Source organism: Ammodytes marinus, assembly GCF_949987685.1.
Source record: "Ammodytes marinus genome assembly, chromosome: 6".
Classification (NCBI taxonomy): domain Eukaryota; kingdom Metazoa; phylum Chordata; class Actinopteri; order Uranoscopiformes; family Ammodytidae; genus Ammodytes; species Ammodytes marinus.
In genome coordinates this window covers 5,068,293-5,092,059 of record NC_137235.1, presented here as the reverse complement: position 1 = coordinate 5,092,059, position 23,767 = coordinate 5,068,293, and the positions used below count along the sequence as shown (strand labels likewise).

Sequence of the window (23,767 nt, the reverse complement as noted above, 5' to 3'; positions counted from 1 at the left end):
ATATGATGTTGATATCAAACACACAAACTAAAAAAAAAACTAAATAAAAAAAAAACTGCCCCTGGCAGTCGGGACCCTAAGCAACCGCTCATTTCGCTTATGCCTCGGGCCGGCGCTGCTGAAAAGTGACCACTATAAGCGGGTGGGTAACTTGGAGGCAGGCTGTCCTGCCCAGTGTCCACCCAATAATACAATTAGAAGCAATGCATGGTAATGGTATATTCTTTAGTATTAATTAATTGTCTGAATTTTATTTGACATTTTCTTGTACAGCGAATGAACAGGTCCGTCCGATAGTGGGTCTGGACTTCTACCTTTTTTTTTTGATTGGGTGGGCACAGCCCACATTTGGGTGGGCACGGCCCACCCTGGCCCCTGGCTACCGCCGGCCTTTGGGCAGACACATGTTAATGGAATAACACAAAATGAAAAATTAAATAAAAAGTCAATACGTATACCAGTGGTCCAGGTTCCACTCAACTAAATTAATAGCCTAGGCCTATATGTATTTCTTCCTTACTTTTAATGGAAATTAGAAATTGAAAAAAGGAAAAAAATCTCAGTCTCCACCAGTTTTGTCACACATAGTTTGCTCTATAGCGGATGACGTCTGACAAAGTGCACTTACAAACTGGAAAACTGTCATGTCAATGTGTATGAAGCCTAGGCCTATAGAGGCTATTCCTTATTACAGCGGTGTAGCCTACACGATTAATGACAGTTTTAATTTTGTATTTTCAACATGCCATGGCTGGGGCATCACAGTCCACGCCCATGTCACGTGCTGTCAATCGACGAGCCAATCCCGAGCGAGGACGGGAAACAGCTGACGGCGAACAATAACACACAGACAGCGTCGTCTTCTCCTGCAGGTGGTGGTGTGTAGTGACTCCTGTGCAAGAGCTCATAAACTCTGAGGAGAGCTCGTCTATAAGGTGGGCTGGAGTATTTTCTTTTTCTATTTCTTTTTTTTAAACCTGCACCTCCCTTTAAAAACACAGGGACGTGGCGCGAGCGTCCCAGTGAGACCCCAAACTCCACCACCATCCATCCCCCAAAAAAACCACGACCGCACAATGGCCCCGTCCCTCGTCCGAGCTTGCCGCAGTCTGGCTCTCTCGACGTGGCTGTTGTCGTTCTGTTTCGTCCACTTGCTTTGCCTGGACTTCACGGTGGCGGAGAAAGAGGAGTGGTACACGGCGTTTGTCAACATCACGTATCGGGACCCCGTCACCTCCGAAGTCAAGACGGAGAAAACCGAGTGCGGTCGCTATGGTGAACACTCGCCCAAAAAGGAAACCCGCGGTCTGGTGCTGGTCCCGTCCGTCTTCCAGGACAGACAGGCGTGCGACCCAAACGTCCGGTTCCCTCCCATCTCCCCCAACACCACCTGGGTGGCTCTGGTGGCCGCAGGGAACTGTACATTCCGAGAAAAGATCCGTAACGTTGCCAACTACAACGCCTCTGCAGTTGTCATATACAACGTGGGCTCCAGCAGTGTCAACGACACAATAACAATGCCCCATCCAGGTAAGAGACTAAACATTTTCAAACAAACTGCAAGATTTTTTCCCCCCCAGTCTGTCCAATGACTGTGATGGAGTAGGCTACAGATGTCACTGTAGTTGCTTCTACAGTGTTTGGCACCACTGAGCATTAATGATTTATCATTCCCCCTCTGAAGGCTATCTGTGGAATCAGCTCAATAATCAATTAGTTTTGTGTAAAGTCGAAAAGTAGGCTACACTAGCTTCATAAGCAGGCTGACTGCTATCTAGATGTAATCTATAGGTGTGTCGGAAGTTTTTTCTCTTATCTCCATGTCATGAATTGTATAGGCCTATCACCTGGATTGAGTATTATTATATATATATATTTTTAATTATTATTATTAGTACCACTTTGATACCTGATTTTCAGTGCAGACACTAATACACTGATGTTTTAATTCCTTACTGTAACCCTTACCCTTTGCAAACCTGTCTCCCCCACATTAACTCTATTGTTGTGTCACAAAGGAAGCTTTAAATGGTTCTCATATGTTAAAAGTCAACAGGTGAAAATATTGATAGAAATTAGGAAGTATCTTAATTCAGGTTCATTCATTCATTGCAAGTATAATATGTGAACAATACTACAAATCATACCGCACTTTAGGCAAGGCAAGGCAAGGCAAGTTTATTTATATAGCACAATTCAAACACAAGGCCACTCAAAGTGCTTTACAGGGGCAAGATTAAAATACATAAAACACATTAGAAGACATTTAAAAGCGAATGAAAAGAAGTAAAACATTTAAATAAAATAAAAAGTACAGGTTAAAATGGAAACAGAAAAGTCTTCAGACTCGATTTAAAAGAACTGAGTAAATGCCAGACTGCTTTTGGTGGCGTTTTGCCATACCACATAGCCTGCCACAGGATACAGTCTCTAACTATACAACTTTATGACTGAACACATTGACATTTCCTTTACTGAGTGTATTGTCCATGCAGTCAAATTAACTTATTTTCTAAACATTGTCCATTCTTAATTCTCTATCAGAATAAGAAAGCAGTCATCAACTTTCCGTGGAGAAGACAAACAGCTACAAAAAAGGAAATTGGAATCGGTCTTTTTAACGCAATGCAGACCAAGGCACTCGAAGCTGCTGACTGAGTACAATGTCAGTTCTCCTAGTTACAAATGAATAATACCTAAAAGCAACAGGTGGCAAACGTGAGACTGCAGCTGCAATTCAGTCATTTGTTGAACATACTGTGTGAAATCGAGTCGTCCCTTCACAACTGCACACGTTTTCTTCACGATTATTAGTTAATGAATAAAGAAAGGAACCACTATAGTGAACACATGAGCACACATTGAATAAACCAACATATTGACATTCTATTTATTTTTTATTCAAATGTTTGTTTGTTTGTTTGTTTTGGCAGCACATTACAGAGCAAATACAGTGCAGTCATACAACATAAAGGCCATCTTCAACCCCACAATACAGCCATGGACAAAATTAGCAAAAAAAAGGGGGGGGGGGGGGTTACAATCATTTAATATCTTATATATCAGACTTAAAGCACAGTCAACAACACCATCGCCAAAGCACACACATGTCAGACCTGAAATGGTTAAACAAACTGTGTACAAACGACACACCCAGTGAACCCTCTGACATTGATCTATGCAAAATATCCTGAAAAAAATACACACACACACACACACAGACCACAGATTCAACTATCCGGCTCTTTTAAGCAGAGAGTCACATTTCTTTTTCCTTGTTGGCCAGAGGGAGTGTAGAGAGGCTGACTAACAGTTGGCTCTTCAAACAGCTCCAAGCTTTTTTCTGTACCTGTTTGTGTCACAGTTCTGTTGATTTGACCAGTAAGACTTGTAGGAGTAAGTGGTCGCAAACAAAACTGTGTTCTTTTAAGATCTCTGTTAGGGTAAAAGTATGCACATTGGTGTATTTGCAGCTTTTAAAGTGCTTGATTCATTCATTCATTGTTATGATACCTTATTCTCATTCTTGCATATGTTTGTCCATGTGGTCTTCATTAGCAGAAACTCCATGCTCTGCTTACATATAGTTAACTATGTTGTTGTGTCTACAAAAAGCAGACTATCATGCATACAAACCTGTTTTCATTTTAACCAGTTGTCTTAGAGTTGAAATAGCCCTCTTCTTTCAAGCTTACTAAGCCGTTAAAATGAAATTCTTGATGTCCCCCATACCCCTCAATTTTATTCCGTGCAAAACATTTTTTTTTAAACTAATTATATATCATTTTTCCAAATCGTAGTGGACTGCAGTTGCTGCCAGCGGAGCCTTGTTTTTTTCTTGACTTGTAATTGGATTGGCAATGTTCTCTCAGCTCGTTGCTGGTTTTCATAACAGCGTGACAGAAGGACAGCGCTACTACACCTGTGAGCACAGTGTGAGAAAGCTGTTTGACAAAAGGATCTGAACACAAACAGGTGTTGAAACAAATGTACCTAGGGTTGAGCCTACTCAAACCTGACAATGTAGTAACTGTCACAGGCACCTGTCGGTAAACACATCATCGAAGATCTCTGCAAAGCCGTCAAAGCTTCTACTCTAATTCTGTGACTCATCTGGTAGCAACACTCGCACTAGCTGCAGCATTGAAATACTACCAAGATAGATAAATAGATAGACAGACAGACAGACAGACAGACAGACAGACAGACAGACGGACAGATACATACATACATACTTATAGATAGATAGATGGATAGACAGACAGACAGACAGACAGACAGACAGACAGACGGATACATACTTTATTGATCCCGAAGGAAATTCAGACATCCAGTAGCAAACATATGTAATAAATGATGTAGGTCAATGTGTTTACAACTTGTTTTGGAGCCTCAAAGTGGCTAAAAGAAACAACTGAAGCAGATTAAATACAGATTTAAATACAGTTTTCTGCGAATGCTTCTGTACTTACACTGTAAAGGGTCTGCCAGTGAAATAGGCTGTTACTGGAATTATTTCATCAAACTACCCAAGTATTTGAATAATTGAAACTGAGTCAGGCCTTCTTGGAAGCAGGTGAATTTACTTGCAAACAGCAGCAAGGGTCAAACAACAATGTACCACAAATGGGCTTACATGATTGAATACATCGAATGAACAGTGTACAGAGATTATATGCAAGAGAAGTTGGTGTGTGCGCAAACACATACTAAGTTTGGTGTGTCCAGCCCTTATTTTTGCTGGCGAAAGCAGAAATGTTTTAATTAGGCATACATTCCCAGAAATTCATCTCAGCTGGTGTTATCCTTCATACAATGTCTGATAACAGAATATGGGGAGTGAAATTACTGTGCACATGAATGCGTCATACCTCTGTATGTGCCAAAATCTTATTAGGCTTCAAGGCTAAACAACACTTGTAGCAAAACACTTTGGAGTTGAAACTACTGGGACAAAGTTCAACAGCCAGAAAGCATGTATTGTGCATTAAAATATTATACAATCATAAAGCAAACTAAATTCTGTTAACATTCCACCCTTTTTATAATATTTAATGCAACTTTTTGCAACACTTCAAAGCAAAAGGGCAAAGCATATGAGTAAATATATTTCAGTCAAGCAGAATAATATCAAGTACATCAACATCACAGTTGTTGAAAATGCAAGTGTGTGTACTGGTGCAACAGTCTATGTACAGTTTCAGAGAGGACAGTCTTTGTAGAAGCCAGGGAACAGGAACCAAGATCGTCTTGATGGTCAACAAGTCCTTTTTGTGGCATTTTGACGCAAAGTGTCCTTCATATCACAGTCACTGGGGGAATGGTTATGTAGGATATTACCATAACCGATTCAGATTGTTCCTCAGTGTCCAATTGTCCTTATTGAAGCATGGTCAGCGTCGTCTTCTCCTTGCATCTGAAACAGAATGAATTTGAGCAGTAACATGTTCTCAAAAGAAATGCTCATCATTCTGCCAGGGTTGTTTCTAAAATATCATCCTATCCATTTTGCTTGCTTTAGATGTCACAATTAACGCACAACAACATTTTAGAATAGGTTTGATTTCATTCTTCCACATTTTTTTGTCTGTGTTTGGGCAGCATTCAAGCACACACATTGTCTGTGTCTGGGCTCAGTTACACACACACAGTCAGTGAGACAGGCCCTCCCTTTTCTGCATGGGACTGAATCACACACACACCACATTCCTGAGAAGCTCTCTACTTCTCCAAATCTGACATGGTGTTATAGTTTGTTTTTCAAATAACAAAAGTTAACATGTAGGTTAAGTATAGGTGTCTTTACAGTTAACCAGTTTTTGAATCAATTTATATCAACAATACACATTATGATCATATTTTCAGCATAAAAATCCCCTTTAACTTGTAGTTCAAATCAAAAGCATTGAACAATTCTTTTTAGTGAACATTTTCATAAAAAGAACACAAAAGGACGCTTTTTTGTAAGTTTATGCTGGAACTTCAAATGATTGACTGCACCTTTAATCTTTAAGGTTCACTATGGGTCTTGGATTGATAAGATATTTAGCTCTAAACTTTAAAGCTTTTAGCAATTTAGTCAGAACTCTGGTCATCTTTAGGAGACAAGCATTTTCTTATTCATCTCCTGGGCCACCACCTCTCTCTGATTGATTTTTTCCTTCTCTGGGATGGGGGCACTTGCGAAGCCAGTGATCATTCTGGCCGCATCTGAAACACCCAGTTTGCCTTTCTTTCTCTGTGGCCCCTCTCTGTTTCCCACCTCCCCATTGTTTCTTATTAAACTCTTTTTCTCTGCCTCTTTCAGCTGTCGGGTGAATTACCTCATTGTTAATTACAACCTCCTCACAGGCTGTAACTAGCTGCCGGAGTTGAGATGTTAGTTCTTCACTTGTCTTAAGGAGGCTTTTAAGCTGGTCTTTGCTTATTTTTATATCAAATGTATCCATTTTACAAGTAATTTAATTTTTAAAATGTAAAATCTAATATCAAATTACCCAGTAATCTATTTAAACAGGGTGAACACCCCTATTCCCTCCAATTGATTAACAAAATTCACCAATTTAAACTAGAACACCCTATGTGATGTATTCTAAATAAAACTAATAAGTCTACTCTGCAGTTGTAGACTATTGACAAACATAACAAAACAAAACAAAACAAATAAACAACCTGTCATAGACTAACTCCCTGGAGCAGTACTATATCCCCAGGCTAAGTAACAACAAGCAGCCAGATATCAATTTGTTTCCATAAAACCTTCCCGAATTACAAAGAACTCTCAGTTTAATGGAACAAAATATACTTTGCCTCCATAAAACCTTCCCAAATTACAAAGAACTCTCAGTTTAATGGAAGAAAATATACCCTGTTTCCATAAAACCTTCCCAAATTACAGAAAACTCTCAGTTTAATGGAACAAAATATACCTGTCAGAATAAAGGGACCACCCTCGACCCCACACTAATGATCATCTAATTACGTACGTGAGAGACTTTTGTTTTTGACAGTGTAAATTCTCAAACACCAAAGGCTGAGATAGGTTTGTCTCTAGTGCATCTCCCCAAACACTATAGGTTGAAATATTTTTCTCTTTAGTGCATTTTCCCAAACACTACGATCAGTTATTCTCCCTTACGGTAAAACCATGAGAAATACTGCTTCATAAACTAGTTTATCTACCTAATACATAAAACAAAGGAATTCCTAATTCCTGGACAAAACAAAATCAGCTGTTTATATTCACCTGATTTCAAAAAAGCCTCGACTCGCTCAGGCTCTGGATTCCGTCACCCCTCCTCCGTCCAAGTCGAGTCTGCTGACAGCCTCTTTTGTAGCAATGTTCACTGGAGGTCTTTTGTCGAGAGTCGTGGACTCCCCCGTCGTCACGGTGCAGGCTCGTCTTGTCCAGAGAAGAAGATGTTGGATCCGGCTCACTCGAAGGACCATTTGTTACTGGAATTATTTCATCAAACTACCCAAGTATTTGAATAATTGAAACTGAGTCAGGCCTTCTTGGAAGCAGGTGAATTTACTTGCAAACAGCAGCAAGGGTCAAACAACAATGTACCACAAATGGGCTTACATGATTGAATACATCGAATGAACAGTGTACAGAGATTATATGCAAGAGAAGTTGGTGTGTGCGCAAACACATACTAAGTTTGGTGTGTCCAGCCCTTATTTTTGCTGGCGAAAGCAGAAATGTTTTAATTAGGCATACATTCCCAGAAATTCATCTCAGCTGGTGTTATCCTTCATACAATGTCTGATAACAGAATATGGGGAGTGAAATTACTGTGCACATGAATGCGTCATACCTCTGTATGTGCCAAAATCTTATTAGGCTTCAAGGCTAAACAACACTTGTAGCAAAACACTTTGGAGTTGAAACTACTGGGACAAAGTTCAACAGCCAGAAAGCATGTATTGTGCATTAAAATATTATACAATCATAAAGCAAACTAAATTCTGTTAACATAGGCCGACAGTGTTTGACCATTAAACATCCTGTACTCCTTCACCCTATCTTTTAGCAGCAAGCAAATGCTCCAGTGCACATCCAGGTTATTTTAAAAAACGTGTTTCAGGCCGTGACATAAATATACACTGAGCTGGTAGGAACAATGAGGAGGTAAGAGAGAGTGCAGTGACAGAGGAACGAGTCTTAATGTCTAAACTGAATGTGGAGCTGCCAGAATCAGAATGGAGCACTTCCCTGTCCAGAGCCAACACAGCTGGGCCGTAAAATCCACAGTTTCCACAGAAAGAATCCTCTAATGGCCTGTGTGGGTTTATTATTTAAGGCTGAGCGGTGTCGAAGTGATTTCCAACCTAAGACCATGAAGCCATATCGGATACAGGGCTGTTTTTTTTTTCTTTTTATCTCTGAAAACTTTTAACTCTGCAGCTCTATCCCTGTGAAATGCTCCAGTGAACCGTATCACAACACAGAGTGCTGAAACTCATATTTTTTCTGTGTTATGGAGAATATCCTCCAAACTTATTTATTCACCTTAGAGGACCAACTTCCTGGAGTCTACACAGGTTGCCTGGCAACTACTCAGCACCAAGTAATAGTCCGGATGTAAGTTACCCCCCTATAGAACCCTAGCGTTTCATTTTTACACTTCAATTATAACAGGGATTAATCACATAAGATGTGACTCATTGGTTAACTACCTTTTTGGTCAATGTTGGATAGAACCAGGCTAGCAGTTTCCCTTTATTTCCAGTATTTATGCTGAGCTAAACTAGCAGGCCTCAGCTACATTCAGATTTTAATATAATTGCATGATTCAGCAGCCACGGTGTAATCTACTTTGTGTATAGCTGTCAGGTTCGGGTTGACACATGGTTGTCAATAAAGAGGTTTAGTGGTTAATTCTGTGTTAATCTGTGGCTGGGTGTTATCCACTTCACAGCAGCAGCACACCCAGAGCCTGCTGACAAAACCAAATTCCCCCAGCATTGAACAGACTGGTGGTGTCCTCCCAAGTTAACCCCTGCAGTGTTCAAATCTCTCATTAATTCCCATATTTTGGCCGAGTGAGCGTGATAACACAGACCTTTTCACACTAGTTCAGTACCGGACATGCCCCCCCCCACCCCCCCTACTGTTTTTAGAAGCAGCTATTTTTGGTCCACACCGACCGCGTCACACTGAACAGAAGAAGAAGATGAGAGTGGAGGCTGAGGGAAATATTACATGTTGTGTTATACGCATCATCCCTTTATTTCTGTTGGTTATTAAACTGAAGCTGGTCGGATACGCATACATTAGTTCTGTATGTCAAACCCAGATGTGATTTATCCCAGGTTCACAAAGTCAGTCGTTACATCACAGCGGTGCACAGTACACCATATGGTCATTGTCAATAACAGCAGGACATCCACGCAAAATAGATTTGAGGATTATAAAAACAGTGAATGTTCAAACATTTGTTTTCTGGTAATATGTTTCTCAATCCACCATTTCAAAACATTCATTCAAGTCTTCAAACCAGATTATTTTGCTTTTGTCAGAAAGGAAGACAAAGGTTTAAAATGTAAATATAGAAGTGTTCCGTGGCCCGAATACCTGAATAGACAGTTGGTGTTCAGCTGGTGTATAACAACCTGTTTGCCTTCCAAAAACAAGCTTATTTGTTTTCTCTGTTTTCATTGTTTGGATTGGTGTTTGCTTCAGAAGCCCGAACACACACACACTCATTTTGAGGGAGCAGCCACCATAATACAAGGATAAACCTTTTTGTAAACAGTGGAGATCCAGCCAACTAGATTAACTGTGGGTGGGTAGGATCTAGATTTTTTTTCTTTTTTGCAAAAAATGCTTTGTAGCAAACTCTACCAGCCATAACACACTGTCAGTTAAATCATTTCTTATACTTTTCTTAAAAGAAACAACCATATTCATGCCTGTGTTGAAAAATATGTATGACATGAGTTTATTTCGATTTCTCAACCTTCCTCATATGAACGGTATAGCAGCTGTGCAGACCTTATAACAACAAACCTGTTACATAAAGGGATTAATAAGCATCGCAGCGTCATCCTGCAAAATGTTCCATATCTGTTGGATTAAAAAGGCTTTAACTCCTCTGGCAAACGTCAGTCTTGGTGCCACTGTAGCAGAATATATATTACAATAGCTGTGTGCAGTGCATGACTGTTTGTCACAGCGCTGTGTGCATGTGGCAGGCCGCACAGGAGGCTGCTGCCTTCGGGGACGGCGGGTCGAATGGCGTCCCACTGTGAATGAATGGTGACTGATCGCATGAGTGATGAACCATAGGGAGCCACTCTGACTGCAGGCAGCAGAAGGGATAGGATGATGTAACCAGGGGCCTGTTTCAGGTAGCAGGTTTTGAGGCAACCCAGAGTTTATTCGCTCTGACTTGGTGGAAACTCTGGGTTTTCCGTTTCAGGTAGCAGGATCAGTGCAACCGAGAGTCAGTTACTGCGGCAACATACGCCGTGGGTCTAACCTGCTGGATAGGTGGTTAGACCTACCCGAGTTTGTTTTCACTTTACGCTGCAGCTCCGACTGAAGAAAGAGTGTCACTGTCACACGCGTCCCTGTACAGTTTGAAGCAAAATCACTTCATCACTTCACTTATCATTTCCTGATGATTTTACGTTTGACCAATCATTTATCTGATCAGTAGCCTTGTTCTCAGCCCTCGGTCCGTTCATATAGGCGGCCACCTTACACATCGTGACATGCTCTACATTCAGATTAATAAACCTATTTGTAGCCTATTGTATGTTTTTTAACGTCTGTGCCACTGAACAGATTTATGTCAGGTGGATTCATGTAACGCTGCGGCTGCACGCGATCGTTGTAGTTCACCTGTGCGATCCTAAAGTCACAGACAAGCCTCGTTAAATAGCCTAATATGAATATAAAAATTATATAATAATTTAAACTGTGATCACTTGAGGAAAATGGATCTGTTAATAAATCAATCAGGCTCTTCAATGGAAACTGTCACCTAATGTGTCTTGACGTTAATGTATTTCACTCCCCATTTAAAAGAAGCGACAGTCTGTTCTGTTTACTGCACAGTAGGCTTTAGGCACTGTCAGCAATGCTGTGCCGCGCCAGCTTTATTACTTTACAGCTGATATGCGTAACTTTTTAAAATAGACTATGGCTTCTCATACGGAAGCGAAATGATTATCTTGACAAAAAATGTTTGCTCTGTTTTTTTTCTGAATTGCCGAGGAGATTAGATCAGAGTTATGAGACAATATCCCGTTAATTCTTCTCCATAGGCTACCATAAACTCATTCGTTAATATTTCTAACTCTAGTGGGAGGAGCGGAGATTTCTTTTTTTCTTTTTTGAGAAGTGGAGAAGTGGGAGGATCAATCATTTGTTTCTTCTGTTTCCATGGTGAATCATGTTATCAGCTATCCATTGACAATGGCTTTTATGCACACGCTCCACCCAGAGTGAACACGCTCAGAGTTGATAAACCCAACGCTGATCCACTGTTCTGAAACCGAAAACCCAGAGTTGCTTATCAACCCTGCGCTCTGAGTTTACCAACTCAGAGCGCAGGGTTAAACCCAGAGTATGTAAAACCAGCTACCTGAAACAGGCCCCTGTTCTCAGGCTTGTTGACGCTGCTGCTGCTGCTCCTAAATTCATCAACCTGACACTGCCCCCGTTCTTGTTATTCCCCTTATATTTATTGTGTGTGGGAACTACACAGTCGTTTAACATTATGTCCCATGTGATGTGTCAACTACACACAGCAGAGCCTTAGAGATACTGGGTTTTCTAAGACACAGCAGGTACTAGATATTACAATTATAAAGTTAGAAATATGATCATTTGTAATGAATATGACTTGTATTGTTGAAAAATGTGTATAAGGATAAATAAATATATAAGCAATGATTTTAGAGGTGGATAAAAGTTAAGTGATAATGATTGAAGTGTTGATTTGGATCAGCTGGGAAGCCGATTGATTATTAGTTATGGATGAAAGACTTGGGGAGAAGGGTTGAGATTAAATAAGGTATTCTTCTTCTCACACTCCTTTTTGAACACATAAAACAAGCGTTGGACAGTTTTATATCTTCTCTCTGATGTAGCATATACTATAACATTTCTATAAAGAGCTGTCTGTCTGTTAGAGACTGAAGGCAACACTTATCGTCTGCCACCTTAGGGAGCTTATGAACAGTGGGGAGCTTCTTATAGCGAGGGAGTTATAGGAGCTATACGTGTTTCTGTCATGCAAACACACAGAAGTCTGTTGTTTTTGTAAAGGGCGGTGTCCCTCCTGGATTTTTTTTTTCCAGGTGCAGGAGTTGAAAGTTGCTCAGTGACTCTGTTATGCAAAGGCCTTGATTGACATGTAAAGCAACAGCAGGTTGCTGGCTGGCAGGAAGCCTCTTACATACATTACACAGAGTGAGGCTTTAGTCACTCCGTCCTGTCTAAGCTCCTGACAACCTGCCTACCTTCACACACCATTAGAATTAAACCACAGTCTGAAACAGCACCTGAGGTTTCACACCTGCTCTGCTCTGAGCATACAGTATGAATGTATGTATGTATAGAGAGGGATGTTGGACATCTGACAACTTACTGTTTAAAAATAATATGTTTTTAAATGGGATCTCCTTCTTTCATCTAAGTGCATTTTTTTCTAAAGAACCTGCATCAAAGTTTGCTGGATGTGCGAATACTTAGCTAAAAAGATATTTTTGTTGTTGTCTTGAAAGTGTCCAAGAATATCAAACTCCTCCCTCGTGATCTACCAAGTGCCATTTGTGTGTAACAGTAAAGTTTAAACAGCTCCCCCGGTGAGTTTAAGATTACACAATACTGAGGACACGACCTGTCTCAGTTCAGACTCTACGGCCTTCATTGATCTGCTAAACATCTAACCTGGATTGTTTTTGTGTCTGTGTCTGTGTGTATTCAGGTACGGGCGACGTGGTGGCGGTCATGATCACGGAGCCTAAAGGTCGTGAGATAGCCGCGTTGCTGGAGCAGCAGATCACAGTCATGTTGCAGATCACCATAGGAACCAGGAACCTTCAGAAGTACGTGAGCCGGACCTCGGTGGTGTTTGTGTCCATCTCCTTCATCGTGCTCATGATCATCTCCCTGGCCTGGCTGGTCTTCTACTACATCCAGAGGTTCCGCTACGCCAACGCACGAGACCGCAACCAGGTAAGAACTCTTCACAAGTCAAAGTTGTAACTATAAAGGCATGGGCCAGGTATCAGGTTGAAAAGTATACAGAGGTTTGGAAGAGTCAAGGTTTTAAACACACTATTATTATCCGTCATACTGTTATTATTATTATTACAGACGCACGCACACACACACACACACACACACACACACACACACACACACACACACACACACACACACACACACACACACACACACACACACACACACACACACACACACACACACACACACACACACACACACACAGGATGCTAACATCAACTTTATTATTGTTCAGAATATTCCTGCATCAAAACTTTCACTAAAAGAGGAAATGTCTAGTGAGCATGTCTCTCAAAACTGTGTTGAGCTGCTCACTTCAAGGTTGTTTTTAAATTTTGTTTAGAATAATTCAATTATTTATTGTATTTATCATACAAGTTTATTTATGTTCAGAATACCATCAGAATTTCTGATTATTATGATTATTTTTCGGTCCATAGCTAATAGTAACCCTAATAGCTGATGTTTTCTCCTGTCTAAAAGGGATTTTTGACTGTGCTAAAGTACTGTGGCCTCACTCTGGGTCTTGATTTTGGCCCAAGATATTTTTCCATCTGTTGCCTGTAAGGAGAGGCCAGAATTAGCCCGACATCTGGCAGTGCAGCAGCGACATGGCGAATCAGTGAACCATCAACAAAGTCGGCAGTGCAAATACTTTCTATTGCCATGCCTTTATTACCAATGGCCGCCTCTTACGTTCTTGTGACGTCCGTAATGACAATCTATCACCAGGCCTGTTATTGTAAGAGCCGGTACCGTGAAAAAGCACTTTCACTTTGAATCATGGTGATTGATGCTGAACAAAGAATCCCCCCATATTGAACAAATCTGCTCCCTCAATGTAATGCCAAGGCAGAGAGCACAGTAAGGTAACAGTTAAAACATGATGGTGTGTTCGGTGACTATTGTAAAAATCACTTGCGGGTTCATTCTGTCAATGTGTTACCGTCCATTCTTCCAATATTTCTGATTCTATTCATTATAACCATCGTTTTTCTTTGTGCAAAGAAACTGGAAAACCTTTAATTTAGTTGCTTTTCTGGAACAATTCAAATCCTCATATCCCTGGAAGTCTCAAAAATACACCTGAAAGACACACTGCTATCACAGAGTTCCCATGAACTCACCAGTAATATACAGTATTTGTTCAATTGATTTCTGCCTGTGTAAATGATTAACAGAACGTGACACTGTGGTAAAGAGACTGTTTGAAGTTTCCAGGAAATCAATACCTCTTAAAAACCGATACGCCTGGCCTCATTGTTGAATACAATATAAAAGTAAGCAGCTCCGTTTACACTGTTCTCTATCCTAGCAGCATATTGAAAAGGATCAAAAGTTGAAGTTTATTTTATCCACCTGATCTCTTACTTACGGTGTGTACAGTTTGTCCAATGGATCTATTGACTACTTTTCTTACTGTGGTTGTATGGTTGGGTTTTTTACTCTGGTGTATTAGCTGAACACACAATAGGTGACGTCGGCCCTTCTTTATTAATTTGCAATAACTCAAATGTGAAGTATTGATGAGTTACCACAGCGCTCTTAGCAACACGCAACGATTGATATTTCTGATTTCATGTTGGTGCACATTCACACACAGTCTAATGGTAATATATGCATACTGCTGAGTATTAAAAACCTTCTAGCTTTGTCCATAATTAAGTTTGTTTTGATGTCTCCAGAGACGTTTGGGAGACGCAGCCAAGAAGGCCATCAGTAAGCTGCAAGTACGCACCATTAGGAAAGGAGACAAGGTAAAGGGTGTGCCCCACACTGCAAAACAGCACGTTTCATATTCACCTAAAAGCATGCTTAGTTATATTGTATTAAAAATGTGCAGGAAATGATCTGAATAATACAATTTTGTTTAGTGTACAGATAAATAAATGTTACTGTATATGTTTGCGATTGTATTGGTCTTTCTTTGAGCGTCTTTTCTATTTCTTCCTGTGTTCTGTTTTGTAGGAGACCGAGGCAGACTTTGACAACTGTGCAGTTTGCATTGAAGGTTACAGGCCTAATGATGTTGTAAGGATATTACCATGCAGGTAGGTTTGTGTGCTTGATCATGTGTCAAGTGTCTCTACATGTGCATCAAGGCATAAAATAAACACACACACGTACCATAGTTTGTGATCCCTACCCATTTCACTGTGCTGCATTTTCAGAATTTACTTTAAAATGGTTTGTACTTTGCCTTCCTGTTTTGTCAGGCACATCTTCCACAAGCATTGTGTAGACCCGTGGCTACTTGACCACCGGACGTGTCCCATGTGTAAGATGAACATCCTCAAAGCCTTGGGAATCCCAGTAAGACCCTTTTTTATTATTATTCCTTGCGATTCTTGCCCGATACATCTTATTTCTAGACAAATCTAACTCTTAAAGATGCACTATACAGTTTTAGGGAAAGGGGGATTTGTTTTCATTTGCAGAGCCTGCAGTTAGTTTACAAAAGGAAAGTTTGTTTATTCAGTTTTGAAAATATACCTTAGAACGGTTACTTTTCTCTGACACAGCCATATTTTACTTAGTAAACCTTTAAGTGCGAAACATAGACGCAATGAATAGCACACGTGAATCTATGAGTGCCTCTAAACTAATGGCATCCTCCGTTCCAGCTCAACGCAGACTGTACAGATGAGGTTCCCCCAGACTACGAGGCCTCTGTGGGACCGACCAATCAGATCAGTGGAGCCAGTGACATCACGGTTAACGAGAGTTCTGTCATTCTGGATCCAGACGGACGGGCCATCGGTTTACAGCAGCTCCATCCAGAGACAGAGCCTCAGGAGGGGGAGGAGAGCCACGTCATAGCCAGCAGTGAGTACAGACCGTTTTAACATGAGCCACTAGTCAATGAAAGGGGATTTTTGTCATTTAAGCTAAGCTTGAATTTGAATTTGAATTTTATTTCAAAGTTTTCGCCACATGTTTATAGAGCATGTGTCTGTGTCCCTTTCTGTGTATCTCCATCATTTAAAGGTGGAGTCAGCAATTCTGTCTAATACTCAAAATAACTTTTTGGCAAAATCAGTGAATACCTCCTCATGATCCGCTTCCTGTCCGTACTGTGTGTCCGCAGAAAAAAATGTGTTCTTACACACTGCTCTAGGCTCTGTAGACTGGCATGTTGCGAGCTATGGTGGGCCCCCTTTGTTTACATACACTTTGTTGACATACCTGTTAAGAGAGCCGCGGCTGTGTATTAACACCAGATTTATTTTTCAGCGCACACACAGTAAGGACAGGTAGAGGATCTTGAGGAGATATTCAATTCATTTTGACCTGATTTCTACCGTGTCATGTGCTTGAATATTCTTTGTTTCCATTCTGCAACAAACAAAGGTATTGTGCCCCATCCTCTAGAGGACACTGTCTTTCCAACAGTTTTAGTTCTGGTTTCATACTCATTCAAAGTCGGTCTTTGTCATTTGATGGTTGAACCGTTTATTCCTCGGCCTAAATCATGCCAGCCGCCACCTGGTCAATGTTCTCAACTTTAGAATCTCCTGGGCAATACAAAGAGGGTAAGAATAGGGTTCCCAGAAAAGTCCCAACCTCACCCACTTACAGTGAACTACGTTCTGTCAAAGTATGTTGTAACACCTCATGCAAACGCCTAGGGGCTGTTCCTTTAACGAACGACTGGTAAACATCTGTTAGCAATAAGCGCTTCATTGCGTGAGAACATGCCCATGCTCAAACACATTTGTTAAAAAAAAATGTAATCACATTAGGATATGCATGAATCAGCTTTCAACCTAAGCCTTTTCAGTCACTATTTGCTGTAGCATGAGGAAACAACGTGATATGTTTATAATTATTGTTTTATAATGACTAAATAAAATTACTATAAAACTACTGCTAGGCTGCTGCTACTACTAGTACTACCGGGTGGAGGAATAAACATTTGTTGTGTGTTTTGTTTATTACTTTTCTCATTAAATATGTATAAAGAATAAAAAGTATCAACTGCATTTTGGTTTTAAAAGATAACACTCACTTACTCTTACACCAAATCAGTAGATCCACAACATTCAGAAAGACTATTATTGGATCAGGATTTTATGCCAGTCTGTGTTGGAAATGATACAAATTGCTTCCGACCTTTCTGTTGAATAGTTGGTCCTGCTATTTTTATTTAGTTTGACCAATCAGAAGTCTGGGTATGGTCAGCAGCACAGAGTTAATAATTAATGTTTTATTTGAAAACCCTGGAGAGAGACAGAATGGAATGGTAGAGAAAAAAGATGAAGTGTTTGTTAGTAACGTGTGCCAGTTTTTCAAGTCGTGCTGCTCAGCATGTCGCCAGACTGGCTCCAATACTTTGTGCTTCTAGGCACCAACGGTACACACACACACACACACACACACACACACACACACACACACACACACACACCAACTAGTAAACACACGAACACACACAGCCAAAAGCTTTTTGCTCTTTTCTTTCCTCCCCACACCCTGCTCCTCCTACCACCGTTACCCATGTGCAGTCTCACTAAACTGTACAGTGTTTCTCTTAATATATTATATTTAGCTGTCTGTCTGTTTGTTTACTTCTGTTATTATACGTTTGTTCACTCTGCCGTTGCACTGTCCCTTTTGGCTGCTGTGACGCTGTAAATCTCCCCGCTGTGGGACTAATTAAGGATTATCTTATCTGTTATGCCACTTCAATCCAACACACAGTCCCAGTGTTACTGCTTTCACCGTTGTACATTATCACCTGAAGCCAGTTTTATCATTTTTTCAGTGGATATGTTCTCTTTCATTTTAAAGGAGGGATTTCTTGAAGTTATTTGTTATGTTATTAGCAAGTGTTGAGATGGAGGAGATTTGAGCAAACGCGTTTTTTTAAAGCTTATCGAATTTGCTATTTTCTATTGAAATACGTCGATTCTATCTGTTTAGCAATAATTGATGGAGAAAGATGAAAATGTTTCTATAATAGGTTGCTGTGAATACTCTACTTTAAAAGTTATGTAAACTTAAAAGTATTTAAGAAGAAATCAGATGTAGACAAGCTAGCGGAGAAGCCTTTTTGTAAAATCCAAGTTGTATGGCGTCATTGACATGTTACATTTGAAGGACTATTCCATCAACTTACTTAACAAATGTGCCTTTTTTGTTTATCGAAAAATTGCCGAACATTTGCTGGCTCCAGCTTTTTAATGTAAATATGTGCTACTTTGGTTCGTCTTACTGTATAATATAGAAACTGAATACACTGAATTTGAGCTTAACTTGAGATAAACAGTAAGAGTTCTATTCAAATCCGTGTGCTTGTTGCAGTAGATCAGGTTACCACAAACAGGTTTTTTTTACTCGAGGCCAAGCAGCAGTATGTAAATGATATGCAATCTGTCATATGTCCCAGTCTCAGAGCGCTGCTGAGATAACAAAGACATTGTTGCTGACAGGGTCGTTAGCATGAGCTGAACAAGCCAATCTGTCAGGTGTTCTGCTGTCGGTCGGCAACTGATGATGGAAGAGGCCAATAACGTTGTGTCTTTGGTCTGAATAATGAGTTCTGTCGTTAATGGTATGTCAGCAATCATTCTTTCCGCTGTCAGGCAATCACTCGGGTGTGTGCCGCAATCAGGGTCCCAGAAATACAACCGATTTGTTGTTGGAACATGGGAAGTGCTTGTTGCTTTTTCTATTGGGGTTTTTATTCTTGCTTTATCAAGCAATTTTAATACATTTCTCTCATGTCTGTATGTAAATAGGAAAGACTTATTGGCCGTTGTTATACTTCCTCATCTGTGGAAAAAAACAACACGCAGGTTTAAAGTTACACTGTGTAATATCGGAGTATTTAGCAGCATCTACTGGTGAGATTCTAGATTGTAACGATACCTTTCGGAGATAAAACGGAAGCTATGGTGGCCTTCAAGGACAAGAAGCTAGTTGCTAAAGATAAGTAGGTTCCACTACAGCCTCACTAACCTAAATATTTGATCCTTGTGAAAAGAACATTGTCTCACGTTTAAGAGACAATGCTTTTAAAGGTGGAGTCAACGATTCTAGATAAGTTGTCAAAATCACTTTTTTTTTTTCAAAATTATCAAATCAAGTAATAATCTCCTCTATGTCTCCCCCCTCAGGTGAGCACCAGCCTGCGCCGCTCAGCAGTGATTCAGACACTTCTATTGGGACGGGCGTGGAGGTCTGCCTGGCTGAAGTAGAACTGTCCACGGGGCATGAATGTGAAGAGGCCAAATCTAGAGCCAGTTGAAGTCCTGAAATAAAAGCATATATATATATATATATCCAGGAAGAGGGCAAGACACGGTGGGGGCCCCCAGACATTCGCCAAGTCGTCTTCCGCCCCCTGGAGGAATGTGATTGGCGAATGAGCAAAGCAGCAGGAAATACAGCCCCACTCCTGCCTTTACTGCAGCTGTGGACAGGTTGCTTGCTCGCCAATTCTGTTCCGTTTGGTTTCTACCGCCGCCATGGTGACCGCCGGACAGCCAATCGCAAGCTCTCACGTTGCGGTGGGCCATGCAGGTTTTTTTTTTTGTCCACGTAATCTTTTTTTTTCACATTCTAAAAGACCACGGCATCTGAAATACACATAGAATAACTGCTGACGTGTTGCCGTAGCCCCTCACAATGCTGAGAAGGCAGAATTATTCTTCTGTAACTACTGACAACCTGAAGCTGCTGCTGGACACAATGTATAAGCACAGGAGCTGCAGGGCCTTTCTTAAAGCCAGATTGCAGCTTTTATTATTAAATAAATATGTGTTCTTGGTTCCAGATTACTGCCAACATATTCCACAAGTAAGTGGATGGATACAGTAGCACAGTATAAAACCTATATATCAGTCCTTAACAGTTGGTGTGAATTCCCACCAGCAAATTTTTTCAACTTCACACTTGGGTACACGTTATTATCCCTTTGAAAACTTGAAGCATACTGTATAAGGTCTTTCGTGGTCATTCATGTGACATTTGAGGAGTCGGGACTATGTATGCACACGTTATGCTGTAATTTCTGAATTTCCTAACGTTTTCTGTTACTATTTTGTGATACCTTCATTTCTAAACTTCTCTAAGTAAACCAACGGAATTATTCTTGTGGTTGAGAAGAAACCAACCACAACACAAGGAATACGTTTCTGTCCTCTTCACATTTTGACAATCACAACTCGCCACAGACATTTTGAAGTGATGTCACCCACTGCCCTACTGAAGCTGCTGCCGAATTACAAGATATGTTTGTATCTATGTACACACTTCTGCTGAAAACAACAGCTGGACATAGCAGTTGTCACTAGCAAAATTCTGCCAGTGTGCACATACTGAGGACCAACTACCAACACTTGTCAAGCCTGCCAATATAAATATGTCAACACGTCTTTGTGCCAAGATTATCAGTAGTATTTTAGACACGGTGGGTTGTTTTTCATGCGCACTGAATCTGCTCACAATATGAAACTGAAGAAATAACACCAGGGATGGCTTATATTAGTCAAGAGTTGGGACTGTTTTTGTTGGAGAAAAAAAAGGGAGATATGTGCTGTATGAATGTCAAATAAGATGCAGATGATATGGTTAGGGCTCTTTTTGGGAAGAATATGAGACTCCAAGCATGGGATTTTGATATGGCATAGAAAGCTTACAGCATGAAAATGTTTACAGTGGTGGAATGAATTGAGAAGTTATGTCTGGATTACATCCTCACAAAGACAGCGTATGATGGAAAATGATGTGGATGCAGCCAAAGTTCTCCACACAAAAGAACAACAACAACAACAACAACAACAGCGCTGCATTAGCGACTAACTGGTTAAGCAGCTAAATTACCAGATATTTCCCTCAGGAGTTGGTAGAGAGTAGACCAAACACACAGAGCTAAAAGAGAGTCAATATTACAGTAGACTTGGATTCATCAGGTGGCCAGAAATGCTAATGCTGCTCCCTGACTTGCTGGATGCAACTGTTTGCTATAACTAGTACACCATGTCAACTTTAAAGGTGATATTATGTTAAGGTTGTGTCGCACAAAAAAAAATCCTTCTAATTTTGATAAGCATTTTTTTGTGATAGATTTTTACAGAGAACTCGACAAACGCAAAGCATTTTAAAGAAGTGACCATTACAGCTCTGTTTAAGGGTGAGGAAGACACCAGCTTAGTGTGGGCAGAGAAATTACGATCCATTTAAACATCCGTCGACTTACCCTTTGACTACTGTGGCGGTGCCGACTGTTAATTCACACATTCATCATCTCTTAAAGCTATAGTGCGTAACTTCTGTCCTTCCCATGAGGAATTCTGAGTAATTACAACGACAGTATCGGCGCATCTACATAAGGTATAGGCCTTCGGTGCTGGTGCATGGATTTTGTACCTTCTGCTGGTACGCCGAGGTTTTTTCTTAGCAGTAGAATCAACAACTGAAACATTTCCCGGGCTCTTCTTGGGATTTTTCTGAGCTCCTGAGCCAGTGTCAGAGAGTGACACCAGTTTGTATACACTGCCATACTGAGAAATACAGAGTGAGTTTTGTTGAGCTGATGGGCTTAATCAACTTTGGGTCAACTGATTTGGCAATGGCTTGAATGTAACCGACATTTATTTGTATGAAAAAGTTAAGCACTATAGTTTTAAAGTTTGAAGTACATTTAAGTCTTCTACTTTGGGGTGTGTCTCCCAAAAAAAAATTGGTCTGCCATAATCCTCTTGTCAAGCACCATCTAATTGCTTTTACAGCGATGTCATACTCAGCAAGATCCACAAGGTTTGGTACTTTCTAGGTGCAGTTTCCTCTCACATTCCTGTTGACTTGCACACTGACGAGGCACAGATGGAGCCAGTGGAATTTTAACTGGGTGATTTCTCTTTTTTTTTTTTAAACATCCAGTCATTGTTTCCATTATGTCCTGTAGCCACCTTGGGACTGTTATATAACTGCAAATGTTTGGTCTAAAAGTTGTGTTTCTTTTTTTTCCCTTAAAGCGTGGTTTTGGCCGCAGCATCTTGATCTACCCATAGACTCTACTTTCTGCATGACAGTAGTCGCATAAGTGAGAAGAAGGAGTTAGAATATTTTTGGTTCTGCCAGCAGTGCAGCGTTTCACATTACCTCACTATTGTGTGTAAACAGACACATACCAGCCAGTTCTACATGTAACCCTACTATTTCAACATTGAAATGACTGGAGTGTGTGGTAGCTTTACGGAAGCACTCATGAATGTACATTTTATATTTACTATCTATCAGACAATACGATGGAAAAAGTTGGTTTGATTTTAAATGCCTGATAGCGATACATCCTTTTGTGTTGCGGATATGAAGGTAGACGATGATTGTGATTCTTGCCAGCACATTATAAAGATGCTCAACCAGCCTATAATCTGGACCTTGTAAGCCTGCTGCATGTTGCATCAACTCACATGGATAAAGAGTAAGCACATAAGAAAAACCAAGCCACACCAGACAACATTGATACATACTGTATGTCACTTGACTCCTCTTTCTTGCTTTCTCTACACTTCTTTCTTTCTTCTGACATCTTGACTGTTCCTCACATTTACACACACAAATTTGACAAACTTTCTCTCGTCTTTAACTGACCAGGTCACCGTATAGACCAGATAAAGCACATCACATAGATTTATCATCACATTCTTTGAGATTTTCTGTTAACTTGATCCTGGTTCTACTGCCTGATGAAACATGACTGGAGTCGTCTTTTTACTTTCAAACATTGTGACTTAAGCTGTCAAGTCATCTCTCACATTTGTCTGTTTACAGTTTTTCAATAACAAACTTTCTTCTGGTTATAAATAAGACTCATAGGAATTTTTAAGACTCAAAATACCTTGGTGTATATTACTCCATGTACTGGTATTTGGTGTACTAAGTAACACGCGATTGTTGTCCTTTGCTGTATACCTGCAAGATTGCATAACACTTTATTTTTTATTTTTTACAGTATGTGCCCGTAATTTACTTATAATTTCCAACAAGTTTCCTAGGCAGAACCTGTGTCATTTGATGCTAGTATTGTGGCAGCATATAGAAACAAAGACCAATTTAAACTTAATATTCCAAAAATTTGACATGTTATCTTGTTATCGGATGACCTAATGTTTACACTCGCAATTCATTGGAATTAATTAATGGTTTTCTTTGCTTCCTTGCTGCCAAATGAAGTTGTTCTTTCAAGGAAATTGAGAAAACGTTTTTGAAAATTATTCTGAAAAATGATGGACCTGTGGAAATAAAGCATGATCCAACCCTGGTTTTATTATGCATTAATCTAGATCCTCATGTATTCTTTTCATTCTCTTGTCACACGTGTGTTTTTTTTCTGTTTGTGTAAACCTTCCTATCTTGCACTTTAACCCTCCAGTGAACGGGGAGCGGGTTTAATGGACGACTTGAGAACGTCTTTTTTTATGAACAGCGTTGGAGAAAGAGGCCTACAGTGTTAATCGTGGCACATGACTCAGTTGTTGCTTATTGTACAAT

At 40.3% G+C, this 23,767-nt stretch overlaps 1 protein-coding gene across 1 annotated transcript; it reads left to right on the top strand.

Moving 5' to 3' along the window:
* The first annotated feature begins 963 nt into the window (after positions 1-963).
* rnf150a (ring finger protein 150a) lies at positions 964-23,755 on the top strand. Its single transcript, XM_080028800.1, has 7 exons — positions 964-1,530; positions 12,945-13,195; positions 14,953-15,024; positions 15,236-15,318; positions 15,484-15,580; positions 15,892-16,093; positions 19,387-23,755. Exons 1-7 carry the CDS (start codon positions 1,077-1,079, stop codon positions 19,515-19,517), a joined length of 1,290 nt encoding a protein of 429 aa, XP_079884926.1. The 5' UTR covers positions 964-1,076; the 3' UTR covers positions 19,518-23,755.
* Positions 23,756-23,767: the final 12 nt, after the last annotated feature.

Excerpts from the sequence above, each read along its gene's own strand:
- rnf150a (XM_080028800.1), top strand. The coding sequence starts at position 1,077 with ATGGCCCCGTCCCTCGTCCGAGCTTGCCGCAGTCTGGCTCTCTCGACG. Across the intron at positions 1,531-12,944 it reads AATAACAATGCCCCATCCAG|GTACGGGCGACGTGGTGGCG; the intron begins GTAAGAGACTAA and ends GTGTGTATTCAG. Across the intron at positions 15,025-15,235 it reads CCATTAGGAAAGGAGACAAG|GAGACCGAGGCAGACTTTGA; the intron begins GTAAAGGGTGTG and ends TCTGTTTTGTAG.